At 36.2% G+C, this 26,611-nt stretch overlaps 1 protein-coding gene across 5 annotated transcripts in view; it reads right to left on the bottom strand.

The window, feature by feature from the left end:
• Positions 1 to 9,580: 9,580 nt before the first annotated feature.
• The window catches only part of LOC138329576 (thymidylate synthase-like), a 34,279-nt gene continuing 17,248 nt past the window's right edge, over positions 9,581 to 26,611 (bottom strand). For 4 of the 5 annotated variants that reach the window (XM_069276656.1, XM_069276655.1, XM_069276659.1 and 1 more), the window contains 7 exons: positions 25,145 to 25,272; positions 22,250 to 22,426; positions 21,600 to 21,770; positions 17,931 to 18,037; positions 13,614 to 13,688; positions 10,600 to 10,671; positions 9,581 to 10,320 (listed from right to left, as the gene is read on the bottom strand). In XM_069276656.1, the coding sequence (XP_069132757.1) occupies positions 10,183 to 10,320; positions 10,600 to 10,671; positions 13,614 to 13,688; positions 17,931 to 18,037; positions 21,600 to 21,770; positions 22,250 to 22,426; positions 25,145 to 25,272 (868 nt within the window). In that variant the 3' untranslated portion in view covers positions 9,581 to 10,182. Of the gene's footprint in view, positions 10,321 to 10,599; positions 10,672 to 13,105; positions 13,253 to 13,613; positions 13,689 to 17,930; positions 18,038 to 21,599; positions 21,771 to 22,249; positions 22,427 to 25,144; positions 25,273 to 26,611 lie in introns of those variants that run through there. The other variant, XM_069276658.1, reaches the window with a different exon arrangement.

Genomic DNA, 26,611 nt, shown 5'->3' with positions numbered 1-26,611 from the left:
TACACGATTACACACCAATTATTGTTCAAATGATGAATATCATCAAGGACGTATATGAGAAGGATAAGTCACACTGGGTTTTGGGGAAGTCCAAGGCAGGCGCTTTTGTGCTTGTGCACTGACCGTGACATTGGGCGACGACTGATTTTCCTTTGATATCCGCCGGCGCAGCCTTTGATGTAGCTTGCGGGTGCGATGGTTTCACGTCTTACTTTCTGAAGCGGGGCCGTCATTTCATGAGCTGTCGATTTTTTTTAACGAAAATTTAAGACATATCCTGTAAATATTCCGTCTTTAAAGCAAGTAATATACGTCGTGAAATTTAATAAACTTTACAATGGTGTTTCGTTTGACTCGATTAGACAAGTATTTGTTGAGAAAAACGGTTTTTATTCCCTGTGTTCATAGGCGTCTCGCGTGGTGTTTAATTAGTAATGTAAAGAGACAGTCACGAATCCTAGTCACGAATCCTTCTCACTTATAAATCCTTGATATCATTTATGCTCTGTCGGCGATGGAGCATCATCTTTGTAAAGTTAGGAGAGCTACATGTATCTGTGTCATCTCTTTGTAAAGTTAGGAGAGCTACATGTATCTGTGTCATCTCTTTATAAAGTTAGGAGAGCTACATGTATCTGTGTCATATCTTTATAAAGTTAGGAGAGCTACATGTATCTGTGTCATTTCTTTATAAAGTTAGGAGAGCTACATGTATCTGTGTCACTTTCTTTGTAAAGTTAGGAGAGCTACATGTATCTGTGTCATCTCTTTATAAAGTTAGGAGAGCTACATGTATCTGTGTCATTTCTTTATAAAGTTAGGAGAGCTACATGTATCTGTGTCATTTCTTTGTAAAGTTAGGAGAGCTACATGTATCTGTGTCATCTTTTATAAAGTTAGGAGAGCTACATGTATCTGTATCATCTCTTTATAAAGTAAGGAGAGCTACATGTATCTGTGTCATCTCTTTATAAAGTAAGGAGAGCTACATGTATCTGTGTCATCTCTTTATAAAGTTAGGAGAGCTACATGTATCTGTTCATTCATTTCTTTATAAAGTTAGGAGAGCTACATGTATCTGTGTCATCTCTTTATAAAGTTAGGAGAGCTACATGTATCTGTGTCATCTCTTTGTAAAGTTAGGAGAGCTACATGTATCTGTGTCATTTCTTTGTAAAGTTAGGAGAGCTACATGTATCTGTGTCATCTCTTTATAAAGTTAGGAGAGCTACATGTATCTGTGTCATTTCTTTATAAAGTTAGGAGAGCTACATGTATCTGTGTCATTTCTTTGTAAAAGTTAGGAGAGCTACATGTATCTGTGTCATCTCTTTATAAAGTTAGGAGAGCTACATGTATCTGTGTCATTTCTTTATAAAGTTAGGAGAGGTACATGTATCTGTGTCATCTCTTTATAAAGTTAGGAGAGCTACATGTATCTGTGTCATTTCTTTGTAAAGTTAGGAGAGCTACATGTATCTGTGTCATTTCTTTGTAAAGTTAGGAGAGCTACATGTATCTCTGTGTCATCTCTTTGTAAAGTAAGGGAGAGCTACATGTATCTGTGTCATCTCTTTATAAAGTTAGGAGAGCTACATGTATCTGTGTCATCTCTTTATAAAGTTAGGAGAGAGCTACATGTATCTGTGTCATCTCTTTGTAAAGTTAGGAGAGCTACATGTATCTGTGTCACTTCTTTGTAAAGTAAGGAGAGCTACATGTATCTGTGTCATCTCTTTATAAAAGTAATAAGGAGAGGCTACATGTATCTGTGTCATTTCTTTGTAAAGTTAGGAGAGCTACATGTATCTGTATCATTCTTTGTAAAGTAAGGAGAGCTACATGTATCTGTGTCATTTTCTTTGTAAAGTAAGGAGAGCTACATGTATCTGTGTCATTTCTTTGTAAAGTAAGGAGAGCTACATGTATCTGTGTCATTTCTTTGTAAAGTAAGGAGAGGAGACTACATGTATCTGTGTCATTTCTTTGTAAAGTAAGGAGAGCTACATGTATCTGTGTCATTTCTTTGTAAAGTAAGGAGAGCTACATGTATCTGTGTCATTTCTTTGTAAAGTTAGGAGAGCTACATGTATCTGTGTCATTTCTTTGTAAAGTAAGGAGAGCTACATGTATCTGTGTCATTTCTTTGTAAAGTTAGGAGAGCTACATGTATCTGTGTCACTTCTTTGTAAAGTAAGGAGAGGTACATGTATCTGTATCATTTCTTTGTAAAGTAAGGAGAGGTACATGTATCTGTGTCATTTCTTTGTAAAGTAAGGAGAGCTACATGTATCTGTATCATTTCTTTGTAAAGTTAGGAGAGCTACATGTATCTGTGTCATATCTTTGTAAAGTTAGGAGAGCTACATGTATCTGTGTCATTTCTTTGTAAAGTAAGGAGAGCTACATGTATCTGTGTCATTTCTTTGTAAAGTAAGGAGAGGTAGCTTCATGTATCTGTGTCATTTCTTTGTAAAGTAAGGAGAGCTACATGTATCTGTATCATTTCTTTGTAAAGTTAGGAGAGCTACATGTATCTGTATCATTTCTTTGTAAAGTAAGGAGAGCTACATGTATCTGTATCATTTCTTTGTAAAGTTAGGAGAGCTACATGTATCTGTGTCATTTCTTTGTAAAGTAAGGAGAGCTACATGTATCTGTGTCATTTCTTTGTAAAGTTAGGAGAGAGCTACATGTATCTGTGTCATTTCTTTGTAAAGTTAGGAGAGCTACATGTATCTGTATCATTTCTTTGTAAAGTTAGGAGAGCTACATGTATCTGTGTCATTTCTTTGTAAAGTAAGGAGAGCTACATGTATCTGTGTCATATCTTTGTAAAGTTAGGAGAGCTACATGTATCTGTGTCATTTCTTTGTAAAGTTAGGAGAGCTACATGTATCTGTATCATTTCTTTGTAAAGTAAGGAGTGCTACATGTATCTGTGTCATTTCTTTGTAAAGTTAGGAGAGCTACATGTATCTGTGTCATATCTTTGTAAAGTTAGGAGAGCTACATGTATCTGTGTCATTTCTTTGTAAAGTAAGGAGAGCTACATGTATCTGTGTCATTTCTTTGTAAAGTTAGGAGAGCTACATGTATCTGTGTGTCATTTCTTTGTAAAGTTAGGAGAGCTACATGTATCTGTGTCATTTCTTTGTAAAGTTAGGAGAGCTACATGTATCTGTGTCATCTCTTTGTAAAGTTAGGAGAGCTACATGTATCTGTGTCATCTCTTTATAAAGTTAGGAGAGCTACATGTATCTGTGTCATTTCTTTGTAAAGTTAGGAGAGCTACATGTATCTGTATCATTTCTTTGTAAAGTAAGGAGAGGTACATGTATCTGTGTCATTTCTTTGTAAAGTAAGGAGTGCTACATGTATCTGTATCATTTCTTTGTAAAGTAAGGAGAGCTACATGTATCTGTGTCATTTCTTTGTAAAATAAGGAGAGGTACATGTATCTGTGTCATTTCTTTGTAAAGTTAGGAGAGCTACATGTATCTGTGTCATCTCTTTATAAAGTTAGGAGAGCTACATGTATCTGTGTCATTTCTTTGTAAAGTAAGGAGAGCTACATGTATCTGTGTCATCTCTTTGTAAAGTAAGGAGAGCTACATGTATCTGTGTCATTTCTTTGTAAAGTAGGAGAGCTACATGTATCTGTGTCATCTTTGTAAAGTAGGAGAGTACATGTATCTGTGTCATCTCTTTGTAAAGTTAGGAGAGCTACATGTATCTGTGTCATTTCTTTGTAAAGTAAGGAGAGCTACATGTATCTGTGTCATTTCTTTGTAAAGTTAAGGAGAGCTACATGTATCTGTGTCATTTCTTTGTAAAGTTAGGAGAGCTACATGTATCTGTGTCATTTCTTTGTAAAGTTAGGAGAGCTACATGTATCTGTGTCATCTCTTTGTAAAGTTAGGAGAGCTACATGTATCTGTGTCATTTCTTTGTAAAGTAAGGAGAGCTACATGTATCTGTGTCATTTCTTTGTAAAGTAAGGAGAGGTACATGTATCTGTACTTTCTTTATTTTCTTTTAAAGTTAGGAGAGCTACATGTATCTGTGTCATTTCTTTGTAAGGTTAGGAGAGCTACATGTATCTGTGTCATTTCTTTGTAAAGTTAGGAGAGCTACATGTATCTGTGTCATTTTCTTTGTAAAGTTAGGAGAGCTACATGTATCTGTGTCATTTCTTTATAAAGTTAGGAGAGGAGCTACATGTATCTGTATCTGTGTCACTTTTTGTAAAGTTAGGAGAGCTACATGTATCTGTGTCATTTCTTTGTAAAGTTAGGAGAGCTACATGTATCTGTGTCATTCTTTGTAAAGTTATGGAGAGCTACATGTATCTGTGTCATTTCTTTGTAAAGTTAGGAGAGCTACATGTATCTGTGTCATTTCTTTGTAAAGTTAGGAGAGCTACATGTATCTGTGTCATTTCTTTGTAAAGTAAGGAGAGCTACATGTATCTGTGTTTTTTCTTTGTAAAGTTAGGAGAGCTACATGTATCTGTTCATTTCTTTGTAAAGTAGGAGAGTACATGTATCTGTGTCACTTCTTTGTAAAGTAAGGAGAGCTACATGTATCTGTGTCATTTTTTGTAAAGTTAGGAGAGCTACATATCTGTGTATCTGTGTCACATTATCTGTCATTCTTTAAAGTTGTATGTAGTAGGAGAGCTACATGTATCTGTGTCACTTCTTTGTAAAGTAGGAGAGCTTATGTATCTGTGTCATTCTTTGTAAAGTTAGGAGAGCTACATGTATCTGTGTCATTTCTTTGTAAAGTTAGGAGAGCTCATTATCTGTGTATATCTGTGTCATTCTTTGTAAAGTTAGGAGAGCTACATGTATCTGTGTCACTTCTTTGTAAAGTTAGGAGAGCTACATGTATCTGTGTCATCTCTTTGTAAAGTTAGGAGAGCTACATGTATCTGTGTCATTTCTTTGTAAAGTTAGGAGAGCTACATGTATCTGTGTCATTCTTTTAAAGTTAGGAGAGCTACATGTATCTGTGTCATTTCTTTGTAAAGTTAGGAGAGCTACATGTATCTGTGTCATTTCTTTGTAAAGTTAGGAGAGCTACATGTATCTGTGTCATTTCTTTGTAAAGTTAAGGAGAGCTACATGTATCTGTGTCATTTTTTTCTTTGTAAAGTTAGGAGAGCTACATGTATCTGTGTCACTTCTTTGTAAAGTAAGGAGAGCTACATGTATCTGTTCATTCTTTGTAAAGTAGGAGAGCTCATGTATCTGTTCATTCTTTGTAAAGTTAGGAGAGCTACATGTATCTGTGTCATTTCTTTGTAAAGTAAGGAGAGCTATGTATCTGCCTTCTTTGTAAAGTAGGAGAGCTACATGTATCTGTGTCATTTCTTTGTAAAGTTAGGAGAGCTACTACATGTATCTGTATCATTTCTTTGTAAAGTTAGGAGAGCTACATGTATCTGTGTCATTTCTTTGTAAAGTTAGGAGAGCTATATGTATCTGTGTCACTTCTTTGTAAAGTAAGGAGAGCTCATGTATCTGTGTCATTTCTTTGTAAAGTTAGGAGAGCTACATGTATCTGTGTCATATCTTTGTAAAGTTAGGAGAGCTACATGTATCTGTATCATTTCTTTGTAAAGTTAGGAGAGCTACATGTATCTGATCATTTCTTTGTAAAGTAGAGAGCTACATGTATCTGTCATTCTTTGTAAAGTTAGGAGAGCTACATGTATCTGTATCATTTCTTTGTAAAGTTAGGAGAGCTACATGTATCTGTATATTTCTTTGTAAAGTAAGGAGAGCTACATGTATCTGCATCATTTCTTTGTAAAGTTAGGAGAGCTACATGTATCTGTATCATTTCTTTGTAAAGTTAGGAGAGCTACATGTATCTGCATCATTTCTTTGTAAAGTTAGGAGAGCTACCTGTATCTGTGTCATTTCTTTGTAAAGTTAGGAGAGCTACATGTACTTGTGTCATTTCTTTGTAAAGTAAGGAGAGCTACATGTATCTGCGTCATTTCTTTGTAAATTAGGAGAGCTACATGTATCTGCATCATTTCTTTGTAAAGTAAGGATAGCTACATGTATCTGTGTCATTTCTTCGTAAAGTAAGGAGAGCTACATGTATCTGTGCCACTTCTTTGTAAAGTTAAGATAGCTACATGTTTTTGTATCGTGTTTTGTGTGTAAATTCTTTATCTGCTGCTACATCTTCACAAGGACAGTTAATTTTGACGAAGGGGATGTAACAGGACTAATACAAGTCCTTCATAGTGACACTTTACTTTGTGTTATAGCCCAGTATAGAGTGGCTTGAATTGCTTATCTACTGCAGCAATCTATCTAAAATATCATATCCAAGCTTTGATTGTAATTAACGCAGTTACTTAATCCTAACTTATGACAGATCGACCTTGTTAAAGCTATCAGGACTAATTTGTTTGTTGGCCTGGTGATGTTATATAATTGGCCAAAGACTTTATTTATAAAGGATGTAATGTGGCATGCTGAATGGATGGTTATTAAAGAATGAAAAATAAAAATGTAAAACCAATCAATGGGTTTTGTCTGTATAGCATAGAATCCAATGTCAAATTTGATTTGGCATCACAGAATGGACTTGTACATTACAGAGTGGTCTTGTACATTAAGAATGGACTTATAAATCAATTTTCTACTTGTATTTCATATTATGGAGAGTCTGCAAAAACATGAACAAACAACAAATTACACTTAAAGATTTTGTTGGTAAATTTTGGATGTCAACTCAATATCTTTGTAAGGCTTACCTATGTAATGATATAGTTACACAACACAATCAGTGAACTTTTACTGTGATGTTTCGATGACTAGTATGATGTGTACACCCCCCTTCATCAGACTAGTAGAATCTTACATGAGCCTGTCAGGTGGACAGGGATAAGTCAACCCGAGTGAAAGATCTTGGCTGGTCAATCAGAGTCTTGCTGAGGGTTGATGGTCAAAATCTTTCACGAGGGTCGAGATATCCCTGTACACCTGACAAGCCCATGTTTGATTCTTTTTCTCCCATACTTTAAGGAGAAATGGTGAAGAACGTCGCTGTGCGTAAAAATGGTGCCATATGTATTGATGACGTCACTGTATAGCGCGTGTGAGCTGTCTTTTCGCTACCCCATTAAAAGACATAGTTGTCTTTTCCCTAGCAACTGCGGGATAACCCTGTCAAGTTGGGAGAAACAGATGACTAGTACGCTGTCCTCTTCATCAGACAGATGACTAGTACAATGTGTACGCTGTCACCTTCATCAGACAGATGACTAATACAATGTGTACCCTGTCACCTTCATCGGACAGATGACTAGTACAATGTGTACACTCTCACCTTCATCAGACAGATGACTAGTACAATGTGTACCCTGTCACCTTCATCAGACAGATGACTAGTACATATAAAATGTGTACACTGTCACATTCATCAGACAGATCACTAGTACAATGTGTACACTGTCACCTTCATCAGACAAATGACTAGTACAATGTGTACCCTGTTACCTTCATCAGATGACTAGTACAATGTGTACACTGTCACCTTCATCAGACAAATGACTAGTACAATGTGTACACTGTCACCTTCATCAGACAAATGACTAGTACAATGTGTAACCTGTCATCTTCATCAGACAAATGACTAGTACAATGTGTACACTGTCACCTTCATCAGACAAATGACTAGTACAATGTGTGCCGTCATCTTCATCAGACAGATGACTAGTACAATGTGTACACTGTCACCTTCATCAGATAGATGACTAGTACAATGTGTACACTGTCACCCTTCATCAGACAAATGACTAGTACGATGTGAACACCGTCACCTTCATCAGACAGATGACTAGTACGATGTGTTCACTGTCACCTTCATCAGACAGATGACTAGAACGATGTGTACTCTGTCACCTTCATCAGACGCATAACTAATAGATGTGTACATGTATATTTATTCAATTTTGTTACTTTGCTAGTTTCAATTTAATAATGGCCCACCTTTATCTGTTGCTTCAATGGACACCTGGTCAAGATGTCCCAATATATTACCACATGTCCTTCACCTCTGATTTCATATCCCATGTGGGGTAGTTGCCAGGAACAGACTACTGGTCAGTGATTCCTGGTACTTGCCTTTCCTTCACTAACAAACCCGGCACATCCATAAATTACTGACTGATATACCGTATTCGACCCAATAAGCGCCCTTTTTTTCTTCTAAAAAATTGAAGAAGTTCTAATAAGACGAAATTATTGCAAATCTAAACAGTTTCTGGTCTTTATTTATGCATGGGCAATTAAAATCAAGGCCTCAAAAATGGGGAGAGGCGCTTATTGGGTCGAATACGGTAATAGGATATTATACTGACAAGAGGCCCATGGGTCTTAACGGTCATCTGACTATTGGCACAAAACAACAGAGTCACAGTATACAGAGTGGCTAACAATTAAGGCAATATAACAGACCCCTTATTTGATGCTGCAATTTTACAAAATATTCGTGACTTTGTCCTTAAAAGTACACAAAGGTCTTTGACTTGAACAAACTAAGCAGCTCTTTATCCTAGTATGCTACAGGCCCAATATCAGTAATCAAGGCTTCCTAGTTATTCACAAGAAGTTTTTCATTTTTTTAGCCTATTTTAGTATTTGACCCCTGTGAGCTTGAATGAAGGTTAAGGTCCACCATTTGAACAAACTTCATCCCAGCATGCTGCAGGCCCAATATTAGTACCCTGGGCCTTTTGGTTTTGAGAAGAACTTTTTAATTTTTTATAGCCTATTTGACCCCTGTGAGCTTTAATGAAGGTCAAGGTTCTCCATTTGAACAAACTTGGTAGCTCTTCATCCCAGCATGCCACAGGCCCAATATGAGTACCCTGGGTCTTTTGGTTCTTGAGGAGAAGTCATTAAAAAGATTTCAGTCTATTTGACCACTGTGACCCTGAATGAAGGTCAAGGTCCTCCATTTGAACAAACTTGGTAGCCCTTTATCCCAGCATGCCACAGGCTAAACATCAGGTTTCTAGGCCTCTTAGTTACTCACAAGAAGTTGTTTTTAAAGATTTTAGCCTATATGACCCTTTTGACCTTCAATGAAGATCAAGGTCATTCATTTGAACAAAGTTGGTAGCCCTTCATCCAAGCATACTACTGGCCAAATATCAGTGGACCTTTCAGCTATTGAGAAGAAGTGGTTTGAATGAAAAGTTTACACACGGCGGACAGCACACAACGAAGGACGCAACATGATGGCGATTGGTCATCCTGACCCTTTGGGTAAGGATTTTTCTGTGAGACATGATTTGTTACAGCCGATTTGTTGATCTGGGACTGTTTTCTATCAGATCAGGTGAATTCTTGCATGACTGTATAGAGTTGAGTACACGTCAGTAATGATCAACACCATCAACACTGATACATGTATAGCGACACCTTATACCTTCTTCCAATATAAAGGACAGACTCAAAGGATCGATCACATTTGTCCCTGGGAGATACTTATTTTTAATATGGAATATGTTAGGCATTGCCTTGAAAAAACAAATCTGAAACTCATCTGTAGGTAAATATTTTAATATAAGTACAATAATAAGAATAGAGTATAAAATAAAAATCACAAGGCTGAACTTGGCAAAGAATTGAACAGAAAATATCCCAGTGTACATATGTAGACTGGTCCCTAACTCAAAAACAAAGCTACAAGATGACGTCAAATAAAGCTGTAGGCAAATCAGTTTTCAGAAATGTAAGTGATAAGTGGTAAAAAAAAAAAAAACCCAAAAAAACTCTAGTTCTGGATTAATAAGTCAGATCTAGGCCAATGGTGTAAATTATCCTCGTCTCATGATAAACTGAAACATTTCTTTGCTAGATCTGTGAAAGAATTTTAATCATGTCCATTATTTATCTACATATGTATATTTTCTGCCAGTCAGCATTTGACTGAAATCACAGTATGCGAGAGTTACACTCTTTTAAATGATAATGATAAATTACTATGCATCATAACCTGATGAGATAATTTTTGTATGTATGTAGCACACCATTAATTTGCTGTAGTTTACTTATGTATTTTATTTCACATGATACATGCTCTCCCAAAGTCAACCTTTTGAAACAGCAGCCTTTACATTGCACATTTTCTCACACACAGTTCTGGTCACACAGCCATCTCCATTGTAATTTTGGGATGAGGTTTATAGTCCACAATCTCAAAGTCCTCAAACTTAAAATCATCAATGTCTTCAACTTTCCTTTTAATCACAAGTTTTGGGAATGGTCGGGGTTCTCTTACCAGCTGAAATGATGAAAATTATGCTTTAGGTCACTGTTGAATGTCTGAGAGAGATGTTGGACAATGTGGTGATGAAATTTGTACCCAGTGATAGTGCATTCTGATCAAACAGGATTTAAATTGATATCTAATATTTATTGCCTGTTACTACTTTGGCATTTTATATATATTAATAGAAGTTGATTTTAGAAGTAGACTTTGGTAGTGAAAGTTAGCTGTAGATATAAATTATCTGTTCTTTTGAGGGTTAGTGATAAAGATTTACTATAAGTGTAAATTTACCTGTTCTTTCAAGGGTTCAATGTGGTTCACATAGACATGGGCATCTCCCAGTGTGTGTACAAAGTCTCCTGGCTGTAACGGTAACAAGTCAAACTCAGTAATAACTATATATGTACAAAGTCTCCTGGCTGTAACAGTAACAAGTCAAACTCGGTAATAACCATATATACAGTGGAACCTCCCGAAACCGATCATGGTTGGTGCATATAATTTTGGCCGGTTTAGAGAGGGTTCGGTTTGGAGAAGTGAACCGAATACCGATCATCACGATCCGGATTTAATCGATCGGAAGTTGTTTTTTACATTAGTGCACCGCATGTATGCCTAGTGTTCGTTAAAATCGACCAATATTGATTGTTAATGTGAATGTTATCACAAAAGAGAGAATCATACGTTTAAAAGGAATGGATTACAGCAAACTTGACTTTGTTACCGCTTATAAACGTAGTTTAGTTAGTTAGTTGCGTGAATGTTCTTGGGGATGTTCTCGTCTGCAATAAAACAATACATGGCTTCGGCTTCTTCATACAGATAATTTACGTTATCCGACAACTACATATGTAAATAAAAAAAAGTGTGATTTGAATACGAAACTTTCTCTTTATTACTAGCTCTGCTTGTTTTCCTACAGTAAACAAACCGCGTGCACATGGTAGACCTTCGTTAGATATCTAAACAATAGGCATGATTAAATAATTACACCACCATCTCGGCCTATAGCCTTCCCATCGGTATACATGCCCAAGGACATGGCATGCATTAACTATTGTACAGGTATGTGTGTATTTCACGGTCGGTTGATCAGACCTCAATGCAATCTATCGGTGTCGTTCAGGTAAGGCCGGTTTTCAGAAGTGTATTTTAGTTACATTTGACTATTCTGATCTCAAAATCGGTCCGGTATTCGGAATTGGGAGGGATCGGTTTTGGGAAGTTTTATATACTATTAATAAAGAGGAATTCATTCCGTACATGACATCCATGTTCGGTTTCTAGAGGTGATCGGTTTTGAGAAGGTGCCACTGTATATATATAAAGTCTCCTGGCTGTAACAAGTCAAACTAAGTAATAACTATATATGTACAAAGTCTCCTGGCTGTAACAAGTCAAACTCAGTAATAACTATATATGTACAAAGTCTCCTGGCTGTAACAGTAACAAGTCAAACTCGGTAATAACTATATATATATATATAAAGTCTCCTGGCTGTAACAAGTCAAACTCAGTAATAACTGTATATGTACAAAGTCTCCTGGCTGTAACAAGTCAAACTCAGTAATAACTATATATGTACTAAGTCTCCTGGCTGTAACAAGTCAAACTCAGTAATAACTGTATATGTACAAAGTCTCCTGGCTGTAACAAGTCAAACTCGGTAATAACTATATATGTACTAAGTCTCCTGGCTGTAACAAGTCAAACTCGGTAATAACTGTATATGTACTAAGTCGCCTGGCTGTAACAAGTCAAACTCAGTAATAACTATATATGTACTAAGTCTCCTGGCTGTAACAAGTCAAACTCAGTAATAACTATATATGTACAAAGTCGCCTCTCTGTAACAAGTGAAACTCAGTAATTACTATATATGTACAAAGTCGCCTCTCTGTAACAAGTCAAACTCAGTAATAACTATATATGTATGAATTCTCCTTGCTGTAATGGCAACAAGTCAAACTCGGTAATAACTTTATATATGTAGAAAGTCTCCTGGCTGTAACAAGTCAAACTCAGTAATAACTGTATATGTACAAAGTCGCCTCTCTGTAACAAGTGAAACTCAGTAATTACTATATATGTACAAAGTCGCCTCTCTGTAACAAGTCAAACTCAGTAATTACTATATATGTACAAAGTTTGCTTGCTCTATACAAGTCAAACTCAGTAATAACTATATATGTATGAATTCTCCTTGCTGTAATGGCAACAAGTCAAACTCGGTAATAACTTTATATATGTAGAAAGTCTCCTGGCTGTAACAAGTCAACCTCAGTAATAACTTTATATATGTAGAAAGTCTCCTGGCTGTAACAAGTCAAACTCAGTAATAACTATATATGTACAAAGTCTCCTGGCTGTAACCGTAACAAGTCAAACTCAGTAATAACTATATATGTATGAATTCTCCTTGCTGTAATGGCAACAAGTCAAACTCGGTAATAACTTTATATATGTAGAAAGTCTCCTGGCTGTAACAAGTCAAACTCAGTAATAACTATATATGTACAAAGTCGCCTGGCTGAAACAAGTCAAACTCAGTAATAACTATATATGTACAAAGTCGCCTGGCTGTAACAAGTCAAACTCGGTAATAACTATATATGTAGAAAGTCTCCTGGCTGTAACAAGTCAAACTCAGTAATTACTATATATGTACAAAGTCGCCTGGCTGTAACAAGTCAAACTCTGTAATTACTATATATGTACTAAGTCTCCTGGCTGTAACAAGTCAAACTCAGTAATAACTATATATGTACAAAGTCTCCTGGCTGTAACCGTAACAAGTCAAACTCAGTAATAACTATATATGTATGAATTCTCCTTGCTGTAATGGCAACAAGTCAAACTCGGTAATAACTTTATATATGTAGAAAGTCTCCTGGCTGTAACAAGTCAAACTCAGTAATAACTGTATATGTACAAAGTCTCCTGGCTGTAACCGTAACAAGTCAAACTCAGTAATAACTGTATATGTACAAAGTCGCCTCTCTGTAACAAGTGAAACTCAGTAATTACTATATATGTACAAAGTCGCCTCTCTGTAACAAGTGAAACTCAGTAATTACTATATATGTACAAAGTTTGCTTGCTCTATACAAGTCAAACTAAGTAATAACTATATATGTACAAATTCTCCTGGCTGTAACAAGCCTAACTCGGTAATCTGTGTATTATTTTAGTCTTTAAAAGACTTTGATACTTGTATCTCTAGTACTATTTTAATTTGTAAATCAAAATAAGATGTTTTTAGTAATATCATATCCTCCCCATAAGTCATCTGTTTGTCTACAAACCTTGAGGTCAGTCACATGTGCAATCATGTAGGTCAACAAAGCATAGCTGGCAATGTTAAAAGGTACTCCAAGGCCCTGAAAAGGACAAATTAACAGTTCTAATATCAAAATACTGCAATAGACCTTTTAAGTCCATACTCCAAAGGTCAGTTAAAAACTGAAAAATGTTTAGTGGGTTTAAATTCAGAATTTTCACTAAATACTTACATGTAGTGTGTGTGCCATATTCAATTTGCAAACAAGAATGAAATAAATAATCTAATGGCATTTGTATCCTTAGTTTGTGTAAATAGAATGAAATAAATAATCTAATGGCATTTGTATCCTTAGCTTGAGTTAATAGAATGAAATAAATAATCTAATGGTATTTGTATCCTTAGTTTGAGTTAATAGAATGAAATAAATAATCTAATGGCATTTGTATCCTTAGTTAGTGTTAATAGAATGAAATAAATAATCTATTGGCATTTGTATCCTTAGGGTAAAGTGATCGTAAGTCGGACACCCTTTGTGTTCAGAACAGCAGTACGTCGAGATATAGGTACCGTCCCAGAGAGCACACTTAGTCTTTCTGCATCATATTTCCATTTCGATACTCTCGTTTTTTACCTTACGATACAATACAGAGCAAATAAAGTACCTAACCTGCAATTCGATGGAGAGTTGGACGCATTTGACTTTGAGTCGGACAATTGGATTAGTCGGACAATTGGATTAAGTTAACATTTTATAAAATTCTGAATCAAAAATATTAGTCATTGATCATTAAGGTAGCTCCATACTTTTGGGAAAACCCATGTCATTTTTTTCTAACAGGTCTTATTTTCTTGCATTTTTCAAGTATATTTCAAATCTGTAAAGATAAATGGGTGTTCTCGAACTACTTTTTGAGATATTTGAGCTTGAAATATACCATCCATGCAAATTTGCTGGCCGGAAATAGAAACATTCATAAAATTATGTTTTCTGTAATATTAGGGTGAATGTAGTCTCGATCCTGTTGATTTTTTGTCCTAAATTTCTAACGATAGAACAATATACAAAACTCTTGTATTTTAACAAATGCTAACTAATTTTCGTTATTTCCCAGGACCGTTTCTATACGTAATTATCATGTTTTGCCATATTTTCGCCCGTAAAAAATCAATGAATAGGCCAAAAAGGAAATGAAAACCCATGTCAATTTCACAATATTTGTATATGATATGCCCAAGATAATATATTTTTCAAATATCATATAAAAACATGGGGTCCTCGATCAAAATTTCACAATTTTGTAAGCTTGAAGTTTGTAACTCGCAACCCTACCCCCATTTCATCCAGTGCTAAGATGGGTCATATTTGACTATTTTTTGAAAATCATGCCACAAAAAACATTACACATCAGTTCATATGTTTTTGTGATAGTATATCTGGTTTATGTCTGTTTATTTTTATGATTTTCTCCAAATTTTGTGTTTGAAGGAAATACGTGTGCGATTTTTTTAGAATTCCGGAATTTGGGTCCGGCCGGGTCCCCTCTTATCATTTATAGCGACGAACGGCACTTCCGGTGTTTAAAAATCCATTCCCATTTACGACAGGGACCGCAAAAACCTCAGAGATAGCATATAATTTTCACTTCACTGCTTTTATTTGATTTATTTAATGATTTTAAACATTCAATATAATATGTAGACAATTTTCACATATTGAAAAAATATCCAAGTGGGATGTCGTGGCGTATCGGAAACCATTCTGGAATTCAAAACAAACTCCGCAACTTCCGGTATAGCGTCATATGAATTGGCGCGGTTTTCAAAAGTATGGACCTACCTTAAAGAAGGAATTTATTGTTCATATTACTTTCGGTAATTGACGTATCGCAAGCTGTCAAGCAAACTGCACATGACTTTGCTACAACATTACATTTGCTCCTACATTGAATAGATACACGTGCGTTTGCGGGCACCAGATGTGGCTATACTTCACTTTAAAATGTTTCCACTTTACATACCGTTTATCTCTGGGAAATCAATAAATATAGCTTGTATAACAAATGAGCCTGACGAAATAGTTGCAGATATTTCATGGACTGAAAAACGAAAGAAACTGCGGTCAATTATAATAAGGGAATGTATATTGATTTTGTTTCATACAATGCTTGAAATTTGGTTGTTATATGTTTAAACATAACATGTTCCTTGAAAGTATATTCAGTTATTTCTAAGATTCCATGGAAAAAATTATCAATGTTAGTAAAAGTTTAGAACATGACGTACTAAACCACGAAAGGGATCTGCAGTTCAAACGCGCTATGTATCGATGTTACGTGGTCAGACGTGGCGAGCACATTGGCCTTATCATTAAACAACTATTTGCCTAATCTGAGTTTGTGTTTTATCGTGGTTGCATAAGTTGAATAAGGAGAAATGCCTGTCGCTCTAAACCCATTCTGAAATACACTGTACATTTTTTGATGCTAGGAGACTTTGTCCTTTGCAAAGCACAAACATTTTCAGGAATCGACGATGGCCAATAGCAACTCCGATGTTCCTAATAAACACATGCAGAACCTGCTCCAATTACTTTAAAAAGAATTGAAAACTATACAACCAAAAGTGCTGTGTCCAAATTCCAAGATGACTGGATGGACATCATTTTCCCGCGCTGATCGTGAGTCATGGCCATCCCAAATTAAAGTTTCTGTGTCTAGCTTGTGTTGCTGATATTTTAGATAAATGATTCAGAGAATGAGTTTTGATATATATACCATTGATATGTCAGAGAAAATTGTCTTTTTGATGGAAGAGTAAAAATAATCGTGTATTGTGTACAATATCACTTCTTTGCTTTACAAAGTACAAATATATAACTGCACAATCAACATAATGCCACCAATGAAATATGAGAAATTTTGGTGTATTCATATTTTTAAATAGAAAATTTATTCATTGGGCTACACACGTTTTTCCACTAAATTAATGTGCATTGCCATACATTCTGATTAAAAATTTAAGAAAAACGCCAATGGTGACTTGAAACGAAACTTAAAAGACTGATTAGAAAATAAAAATAGACATTAAATATTTTAAAAAATACATATTAAAAAAATAAAAGATGAAAGATTCAAACTTATATTATGAAAAACGGTAATAACGGCATCCTATTATGCCTATATATCACATACATTCACTTGTATAATTATAAAATACACTGTCTGACTTATGATCGTTTTTGAACATTTTTGGTGTCCGACTCAAGATCAAATCACGTTTGCGACTTTGAACCAAATTGTCAGATAACATGCTGTTTCTATTGTCAAAATGAAGATAATTCTGCATTTGTTTTACACAAATCTTACAGTTAAACTTCAGCTTTAAGTTTTATGGCGTAATAATAAAAAGAAATGACTTCTCATATCAGTTTGAAGTCATAAAACTTTACTCGCTCTCATCGTGAAATGTACCACTTTTGTTACTATTCTCGATCGACTTGGCAAAATATGTAAACGAGAGAGTTATCAAAGGAAGATAACTCTAGAAAGTCAATACTTCATTTAGTATGTTGACAGCATTTTTTTGTAACGTGGTAACCGGAATTAGGACGGTAAGACGTGTTAAAAATGTCCGACTCTAGATCGTGTCCGACTTAATATCACTCTACCCTAGTTAGTGTTAATAGAATGAAATAAATAATCTATTGGCATTTGTATCCTTCGCTTGTATTAAAAAAGATTGGAATTCAACATAAGTGAACTTTTGGTTAGAAAAAGGGGAGGGGTCATGATAAGCTTATAGGCAGATTGTTATAAATATAACAAGATTTCCATAGAAGTGGATGTGTCACCTGCACAGCAGTTTAAAACATCACAAAAAATAGTAATTTACAGTTGAAAATATTGTTAATAATTAGGTGAAGTTATCAAGTCCCGTAACTCTTTGACCAGTATCAAACCGCTCATACCAAGATCTCATTAATATAAAGCAATAGACCAAATTTGATTGAAATGGGATAATAAATACTAAAGTTTTTGAGCAAAAACCATGGATTTATCTGTTATGACGATTTTAAAATCCAGTAAATCTTACAAATATTAACAGATATTGAACATTATCAAACTCATCTGAGATCTCATTTATACAAAACAATTTGGTTGAAATTAGACAAGATACTAAAGTTATCGAGCGGAAACCATGAATTTATATGTTTTGACAATTTTAAAGTCCCGTACAGGCTACATAAAAACATATATGTCCTTAGTAATTACTACATCTAGTGTGTAGTAACGTAATAAAGTTCTATTTTCCTTGTAGCATAAAACTTGTTTGTCCTTACCATATCTGCTGACCGCTGGTAGAGCTGACAAGAAAGTTCACCGTTAGCAACGTTAACATAGAACTGGACAAATGCATGGCATGGAGGGAGAGCCATTTTGGGTAAATCTGGAAAAAGACATAAAGACATACTAGTATTACCATGGATATGGAACAACAAACAACTTTGACATAAATACATACTAGTATTACCATGGATACAACAAACAACTTTGACATAAATACATACTAGTATTACCATGGATACAACAAACAACTTTGACATAAAGACATACTAGTATTACCATGGATATGGAACAACAAACAACTTTGACATAAAGACATACTAGTATTACCATGGATATGGAACAACAAACAACTTCGACATAAAGACATACTAGTATTACCATGGATATGGAACAACAAACAACTTTGACATAAAGACATACTAGTATTACCATGGATATGGAACAACAAACAACTTTGACATACAGACATACTAGTATTACCATGGATATGGAACAACAAACAACTTTGACATAAAGACATACTAGTATTACCATGGATATGGAACAACAAACAACTTTGACATACAGACATACTAGTATTACCATGGATATGGAACAACAAACAACTTTGACATAAAGACATACTAGTATTACCATGGATATGGAACAACAAACAACTTTGACATAAAGACCCACTTGTATTACCATGGATATGGAACAACAAACAACTTTGACATAAAGACATACTAGTATTACCATGGATATGGAACAACAAACAACTTTGACATAAAGACATACTAGTATTACCATGGATATGGAACAACAAACAACTTTGACATAAAGACCCACTTGTATTACCATGGATATGGAACAACAAACAACTTTGACATAAAGACATACTAGTATTACCATGGGTATGGAACAACAAACAACTTTGACATAAAGACCCACTAGTATTACCATGGATATGGAACAACAAACAACTTTGACATAAAGACCCACTTGTATTAGCATGGATATGGAACAACAAACAACTTTGACATAAAGACATACTAGTATTAGCATGGATATGGAACAACAAACAACTTTGACATAATAAAGACCTACTAGTATTACCATGGATATGGAACAACAAACAACTTTGACATAATAAAGACCTACTAGTATTACCATGGATACAACAAACAACTTTGACATAAAGACATACTAGTATTACCATGGATATGGAACAACAAACAACAACCTTGACATAAAGACATACTAGCATTACCATGGATATGGAACAAAAAACAACCTTGACATAAAGACATACTAGTATTACCATGGATATGGAACAACAAACAACTTTGACATAAAGACCTACTAGTATTACCAAATTTGGTTACAATTCATGCAGAACTCTAGGACAAGTAGCGATGTATAGGATTTACCTCTATTTCCCCTATTGGGCCCCGCCCCTCCTGCCCCCGGGGGGTCAGAGCCAAAATTTATACAAGTTCTATTCCCCTTCCCCCAAGGATGTTTGTGGCCAAATTTGGTTACAATCCATGCAGAACTCTATGACAAGTAGCGATTTATAGTATTTACCTCTATTTCCCCTATTAGGCCCCACCCCTCCTGCCCCCGGGTGTTCAGAGCCAAAATCTATACAAGTTTTGTTCCCCTTCCCCCAAGGATGTTTGTGGCCAAATTTGGTTTACAATCCATGCAGAACTCTAGGACAAGTAGCGATTTATAGGATTTACCTTTATTTTCCCTATTGGGCCCCGCCCCTCCTGCCCCCGGGGGGGTCAGAGCCAAAATTTATACGAGTTCTGTTCCCCTTCCCCCAAGGATGTTTGTGGCCAAATTTGGTTTACAATCCATGCAGAACTCTAGGACAAGTAGCGATTTATAGGATTTACCTTTATTTTCCCTATTGGGCCCCGCCCCTCCTGCCCCCAGGGGGTCAGAGCCAAAATTTATACAAGTTCTGTTCCCCTTCCCCCAAGGATGTTTGTGGCCAAATTTGGTTACAATCCATGCAGAACTCTGACTAGTAGTGATTTAAAGGAAATGTTGACGGACGGACGACGGACGCCGCGCCATGACATAAGCTCACCGGCCCTTCGGGCCAGGTAAGCTAATAATCTGCAATACAGTTTATACACGTAAATTACAGGTATTATAGGACAGTTTTTTTTTTAATGAACCGAACCGAATCTAAGAACTATCCTAACGAACCGAACCTTACGGTTGAATTTTTTTCGGTTAACCGTATTTTCGGTTAACCGTGACACTCCTATTGGGCCCCACCCCTCCTGCCCCGGGGGGTCAAAGCCAAAATTTATACAAGTTCTGTTCCCCTTCCCCCAAGGATGTTTGTGGCCAAATTTGGTTACAATCCATATAGAACTCTATGACTAGTAGCGATTTAAAGGATTTACCTCTATTTCCCCTATTGGGCCCCGCCCCTCCTGCCCCCGGGGGACCAGAGCCAAAATTAATACAAGTTCTGATCACCTTCCCCCAAGGATGTTTGTGGCCAAATTTGGTTACAATCCATGTAGAACTCTATGACTAGTAGCGATTTAAAGGATTGACCTCTATTTCCCCTATTGGGCCCCGCCCCTCCTGCCCCCGGGGGGTCAGAGCCAAAATTTATACAAGTTCTGTTCCCCCTCCCCCAAGGATGTTTGTGGCCAAATTTGGTTACAATCCATGCAGAACTCTATGACTAGTAGCGATTTAAAGGAAATGTTGACGGACAGACGGACGACGACGGACGCCGCGCCATGACATAAGCTCACCGGCCCTTTGGGCCAGGTGTGCTAAAAACATCTAAAAATTGTCTCAAATAACCGCGCCCCCTAAGCCATTTACCTGCGCTCGATGCCCCCATTAGGGAAAATATGGTATATAGATTATCTGGTGGGTTCCATGCCGACATGATGATGTGACATATATATAAAGATTACCTGGTGGGTTCCATGCCGACATGATGATGTGACATATATATAAAGATTACCTGGTGGGTTCCATGCCGGCATGATGATGTGACATATATAGATTACCTGTGGGTTCCATGCTGACATGTTGATGTGACATGTATATATATATAGATTACCTGGTGGGTTCTATGCCGACATGATGTAACATGTATATAGATTACCTTGTGGGTTCCATGCTGACATGATGATAAGACATGTATAAAGATTACCTGGTGGGTTCCATGCCGACATGATGATAAGACATGTATAAAGATCACTGGTGGATTCCATGCCGACATGATGTAACATGTATATATAGATTACCTGGTGGCTTCCATGCAAACATGATGATGTGACATATTTGTATATATAGAGATCATTGGTGGATTCCATGCTAACATAATGATGTGACATGTATATATAGATTACCTGGTGGGTTCCATGCCGACATGATGATGTGACATATATAAAGATTACCTGGTGGGTTCCATGCCAACACAATGATGTGACATGTATAAAGATTATCTGGTGGGTTCGACATGATGATGTGACATATAAATAGATTATCTGGTGGGTTCTGTGCCGACATAAGATGCGACATGTATAAATAGATTACATGGTAGGTTCTAGATCTATGCCGACATGAGGATGTGACATATAGATTATCTGGTGGGTTCCATGCCCACATTATGATTTGACATATAAATAGATTACCTGGTGGGTTCCATGCTGACATGATGATTCGTCGGTCGTCGGGATTGTTCTTTATTTTACGTATCACCTCCTTCAATTGGTCTACACCAGCACCAGAGTAGTCTGTGTGCATATCCTTGTACTCAGCACCAAAGTGTCGCCACTGGAACCCATACACAGGGCCGAGATCGCCTACAGAATTACAGAAAACTTCAGGACAAACAGAAAACACACAAGTATTTCAATATTTTAAAGAGTTGAAAAATTGCTTACATCAGGTTTGATAGCTGAGCCTGACAATTATTGAAGAATATCAAAAATTTGTTTTCAGGACTTTATATGTCTTGCAAAAAATGCAAATGCTAGCATACACATTTGAATTGATTGATAAGGCCAAAGTGACTGACCTAATTATAAGACTAACTTACTGTAATGCATTGTTTAAAGGGTTTAGGAGATGCATATAGAATGCAAATTTACATAATACAATACAAACATATATCTTCTGATCAACAATTAGAAAATGAGAGCCCGAACAGAACTGGTTAAAGTAGAAAGATACAGTATTCATACCATATGTTACGATGTCTATTGTCATTCCAAGAGGAGATAACTGATAATCAACACTATTCTATAATTTACAGAATGAGCTAGGCCTAATGTAGCCCTACCTTCTTCACGGTGACCTAGACCAATTCCGCTGAGGAACTCCTTAGAACCGTTAGCGTCCCAGATGTGGATGTTTTTCTCCTTCAGTTTGTTTCCATTGGTACAACCTTGTATAATCCAAATGAGCTCTTCAGCAACGCCGCGCCAAAATACACACTTGGTCGTCAGTAAGGGGAAATCTGTAATTACACATAAATACAAAATCTGTAAAAAAATACATTTTGCCTGGCAGCCATCTGGTTGACCGATCGGTCCCAAAATGCAATATGCACAACTAGCTAGGGTCCTAGGGAAACCTACATGTGAAATTTCAGACAGATCCCTTCAGTACTTTCTAAGAAATAGGAGTAACAAACTCTAACTATCAAAATCCAAGATGGCTGCCATCTTGCTGACCGATTTGTCCCAAAATGCAAAATGCACAACTAGGGCCCTAGGGGAACTTACATGTGAAATTGGAGAAAGATCCCTCTGTACTTTCTGAGAAATAGCGGTAATAAACTTTTATTATTAAAATCCATGATTGCTGCCTGGCGGCCCTAGGCCTCTTGTTGTCCGATTGGTCCCAAAATGCAATATGCACAACTAGGGCCCTAGGGGAACCTACATATGAAATTTGAGAAAGATCCCTTCAGCCCTTTCTAAGAAATAGCGGTAACAAGAAATGTTAACGTACGTACGGAAAACGGCCCAAGGACAGAAAGCAATTTGAATAGCCCACCATCTGATAAAATTTACAAGAATTTATTTTTTTTACATATAAATTTGAAAGTCTTTTCAAAGGAAAAATTATGCGGCAAGTCAACAAATTGTGAACTTGACATCCTGTGAGCAGTACGGTAGATATTAAGAATGTTCGTTATATGTTTGTTTTGGACAAAAGTAATATATAAATGCATGTGTATACACTGTATATGCATAAAATTATTTGAAGTATAGATAATTGTGCCCGATTGATTTTCTGAGGCAGTGCTCCACTAGCTAAGGACACATAGCTTATAGGCACCATTTCGTATCCGGCCGAAAAGTATTCCGAATTTGCATATTACAGAGTTATCCGCACTTGCGGGTAGGTATTGATTGTGACGTCATGTGTTTACGAGCGTAACGTCATATGTTTTGGAGAAAACAACGTGATTTGCGCTCACAAAACAATGACGTAACAATCGATACCTACCCGCAAGGGAGCTAACTCTGTAATATGCAAAGATGGAATAGTAGGTAGCAGGGTACGATAGGCATTTACCTAGCTGATTAGGAATTTTAGCATTTGACCAGGTTACTTAACAGGCCTCAAAGTAGCACTTGGGAATGACTAGCCAAGTGGCGAGTGACCTCTAAATTTTACTCGCCAAATGTTGCCAAGCGAAATTTATAAGTTTCATATATTGATTTGATTTGTTAAGAGCTTTATTTATTAGACACCTTACATTATTGAGCAAGCAGATACAAATATACAAGTATTAAAAACATGAAAAACATAATTTTGTGTTGGTCAAAACTCTTTTTATTCAACAACTGCAATGTCCCACTAAACTGCCTCTGTACTTCAGCTTCCTTTTTGTTTTAAACCATTTTTCAATCTGTTTACATTTCTATATAGGGTAATATAAGTAATTTATATATAGTAATTATTACTAACTCATATCTCGCCGATTAGGGTTATAATATTTGATTTTAAATTGAATAAATTGGGCCTAATACCTCAGGCAGTCATGTACAAGCTTCCAAGAGTCCGCTTTTCGTTGCATATGTCTACCTGCGGCTTGGAATTTAGTTCCAGCTTGGCGATTCTAAACATGTATGCATTGACGAACTTCATGTGCATATCTTGCAATGTTTTTGAATCACATTGTTTGCGTTGTTTGAAAGTTGTGTCCGACTGTACTTTTGTTTGAACTTGAAGGATAACAGTATCATGAATGTCTTACTGTCTTTCTATGCATGTGTCACACAAGCGTCTGTCTCTTTCGTAACAATCAGTAGTTGGACATAAAGTCTGTTTTGCCGGCCATTGATTAATTAATAATCTGTTCACACATCTTTCAAAACATTGTACCTTCGTCATGTCTTAGCCACAACATTCGTTCAGCCATATCGAAGCATTTGCTTCCTGTCAATGTATTGGCTTCAGTCCCTTTTTTCACATGAATCCCGAGTCAAATCTGCCATTGTTCTCTGTTTGTTTTGACTTTTTAAAGCCAAAACAAGTCAAGGGGATTTGCCCCGGCCTTTTTGCCGCCATATTGCTACTGATACCCGAGGTAGGGTCATCAAGACGCTTTACAGCAGGCAGTGATTATGCTTTTAAGCACTTTTCTGACACAGATTAGATCTGTGTTACTACTAAAAGAACCGAACACATAAAATAAATCCGGAAATATTAAGGAATTTTTTACTCGCCGTTTGGCGATATATCGTTATATTTAACTCGCCTTTGGGAATATTTACTTGCATATGCGAGTAAATTTCTCTCAACTTTGAGGCCTGCTTAACAAGACCTGTTTGAGAACAGAAAATTAAAGCTGAAGCTCGCCTCTGGAATTTTGTCAATTTATTTCAGGTTTCTTGAAATTTACCATTATTACAAAATATAGTAATGTTGTTACATAACTTTTGAGCCCATTGGGCCTCTTGAAAATCACAAAATTCAGCATTTTCCCCTTAAATGATTATCAATAACCATCACAACAATTATAATTCTAAATCATTATAGAAATCAATGTCAGTTCTGACAGATATAGTTTTTCAAGATCAATGTCAGTTCTGACAGATATCAGTTTTTCAACACTTCCACCAAAACCTTAACCTGGGATTTCCAACGCCGATGCAGACACGATTCCATAAGCCCAACTCTCTTCGAGAGGCGAGCTAAAAAGAAAATAATATTAACTTACCTTCTCGAAGATTATACCTCATCTGCATACCAAATATGGACAGGGTGTCGACACCTGTTCGGTTGGTTTTACGAATTCCATGATCAAGTATCTGTTGTATGGCATCAAGATATTTATATTCATCATGCCTGTAATAGATGACATCGAGATATTAATCTTCATCATGCCTGTAATAGATCACATTGAGATATTAATCTTCATCATGCCTGTAATAGATCACATTGAGATATTAATCTTCATCATGCCTGTAATAGATGACATCGAGATATTAATCTTCATCTGCCTGTAATAGATCACATTGAGATCTTCATCATGCCTGTAATAGATCACATTGAGATCTTCATCATGCCTGTAATAGATCACATTGAGATCTTCATCATGCCTGTAATAGATCACATTGAGATCTTCATCATGCCTGTAATAGATCACATTGAGATATTAATCTTCATCATGCCTGTAATAGATCACATTTAGATATTAATCTTCATCATGCCTGTAATAGATCACATTTAGATATTGATCTTCATCATGTCTGTAATAGATCACATTTAGATATTGATCTTCATCATGTCTGTAATAGATCACATTTAGATATTGATCTTCATCATGCATGTAATAGATCACATTTAGATATTGATCTTCATCGTGCCTGTAATAGATGACATCGAGATATTAATCTTCATCTGCCTGTAATAGATGACATTGAGCTCTTCATCATGCATGTTATAGATCACATTGAGATCTTCATCATGCCTGTAATAGATCACATTGAGCTCTTCATCATGCCTGTAATAGATCACATTGAGATCTTCATTGTGTCTGTAATATATATCACATCGAGATATTTATCTTCATCGTGCATGTAATAGATCACATTGAGATCTTCATCATGCCTGTAATAGATCACATTGAGCTCTTCATCATGCCTGTAATAGATCACATTGAGATCTTCGTGCCTGTAATAGATCACATTGAGATATTAATCTTCATCATGCCTGTAATAGATCACATTGAGATCTTTGTGCCTGTAATAGATCACATTGAGATCTTCATCATGCCTGTAATAGATCACATTGAGATCTTTGTGCCTGTAATAGATCACATTGAGATCTTCATCATGCCTGTAATAGATCACATTGAGCTCTTCATCATGCCTGTAATAGATCACATTGAGATCTTCGTGCCTGTAATAGATCACATTGAGATATTAATCTTCATCATGCCTGTAATAGATCACATTGAGATATTGATCTTCATCATGCCTGTAATAGATCACATTTAGATATTAATCTCCATCGTGCCTGTAACAGATCACATTGATCTCATCGTGCCTGTAATAGATCACATTGAGATCTTCATCGTGCCTAAAATAGATCACATTGAGACCTTCATCATGCCTGTAATAGATGACATTGAGATATTGATCTTCATCATGCCTGTAATAGATCACATTGAGATCTTCATCGT

The sequence above is a fragment of the Argopecten irradians genome, chromosome 8 (genome assembly GCF_041381155.1).
Source record: "Argopecten irradians isolate NY chromosome 8, Ai_NY, whole genome shotgun sequence".
Classification (NCBI taxonomy): Eukaryota; Metazoa; Mollusca; class Bivalvia; order Pectinida; family Pectinidae; genus Argopecten; species Argopecten irradians.
Note: the sequence above shows the minus strand (reverse complement) of the source record. Positions and strands in the feature narration are given on the sequence as shown.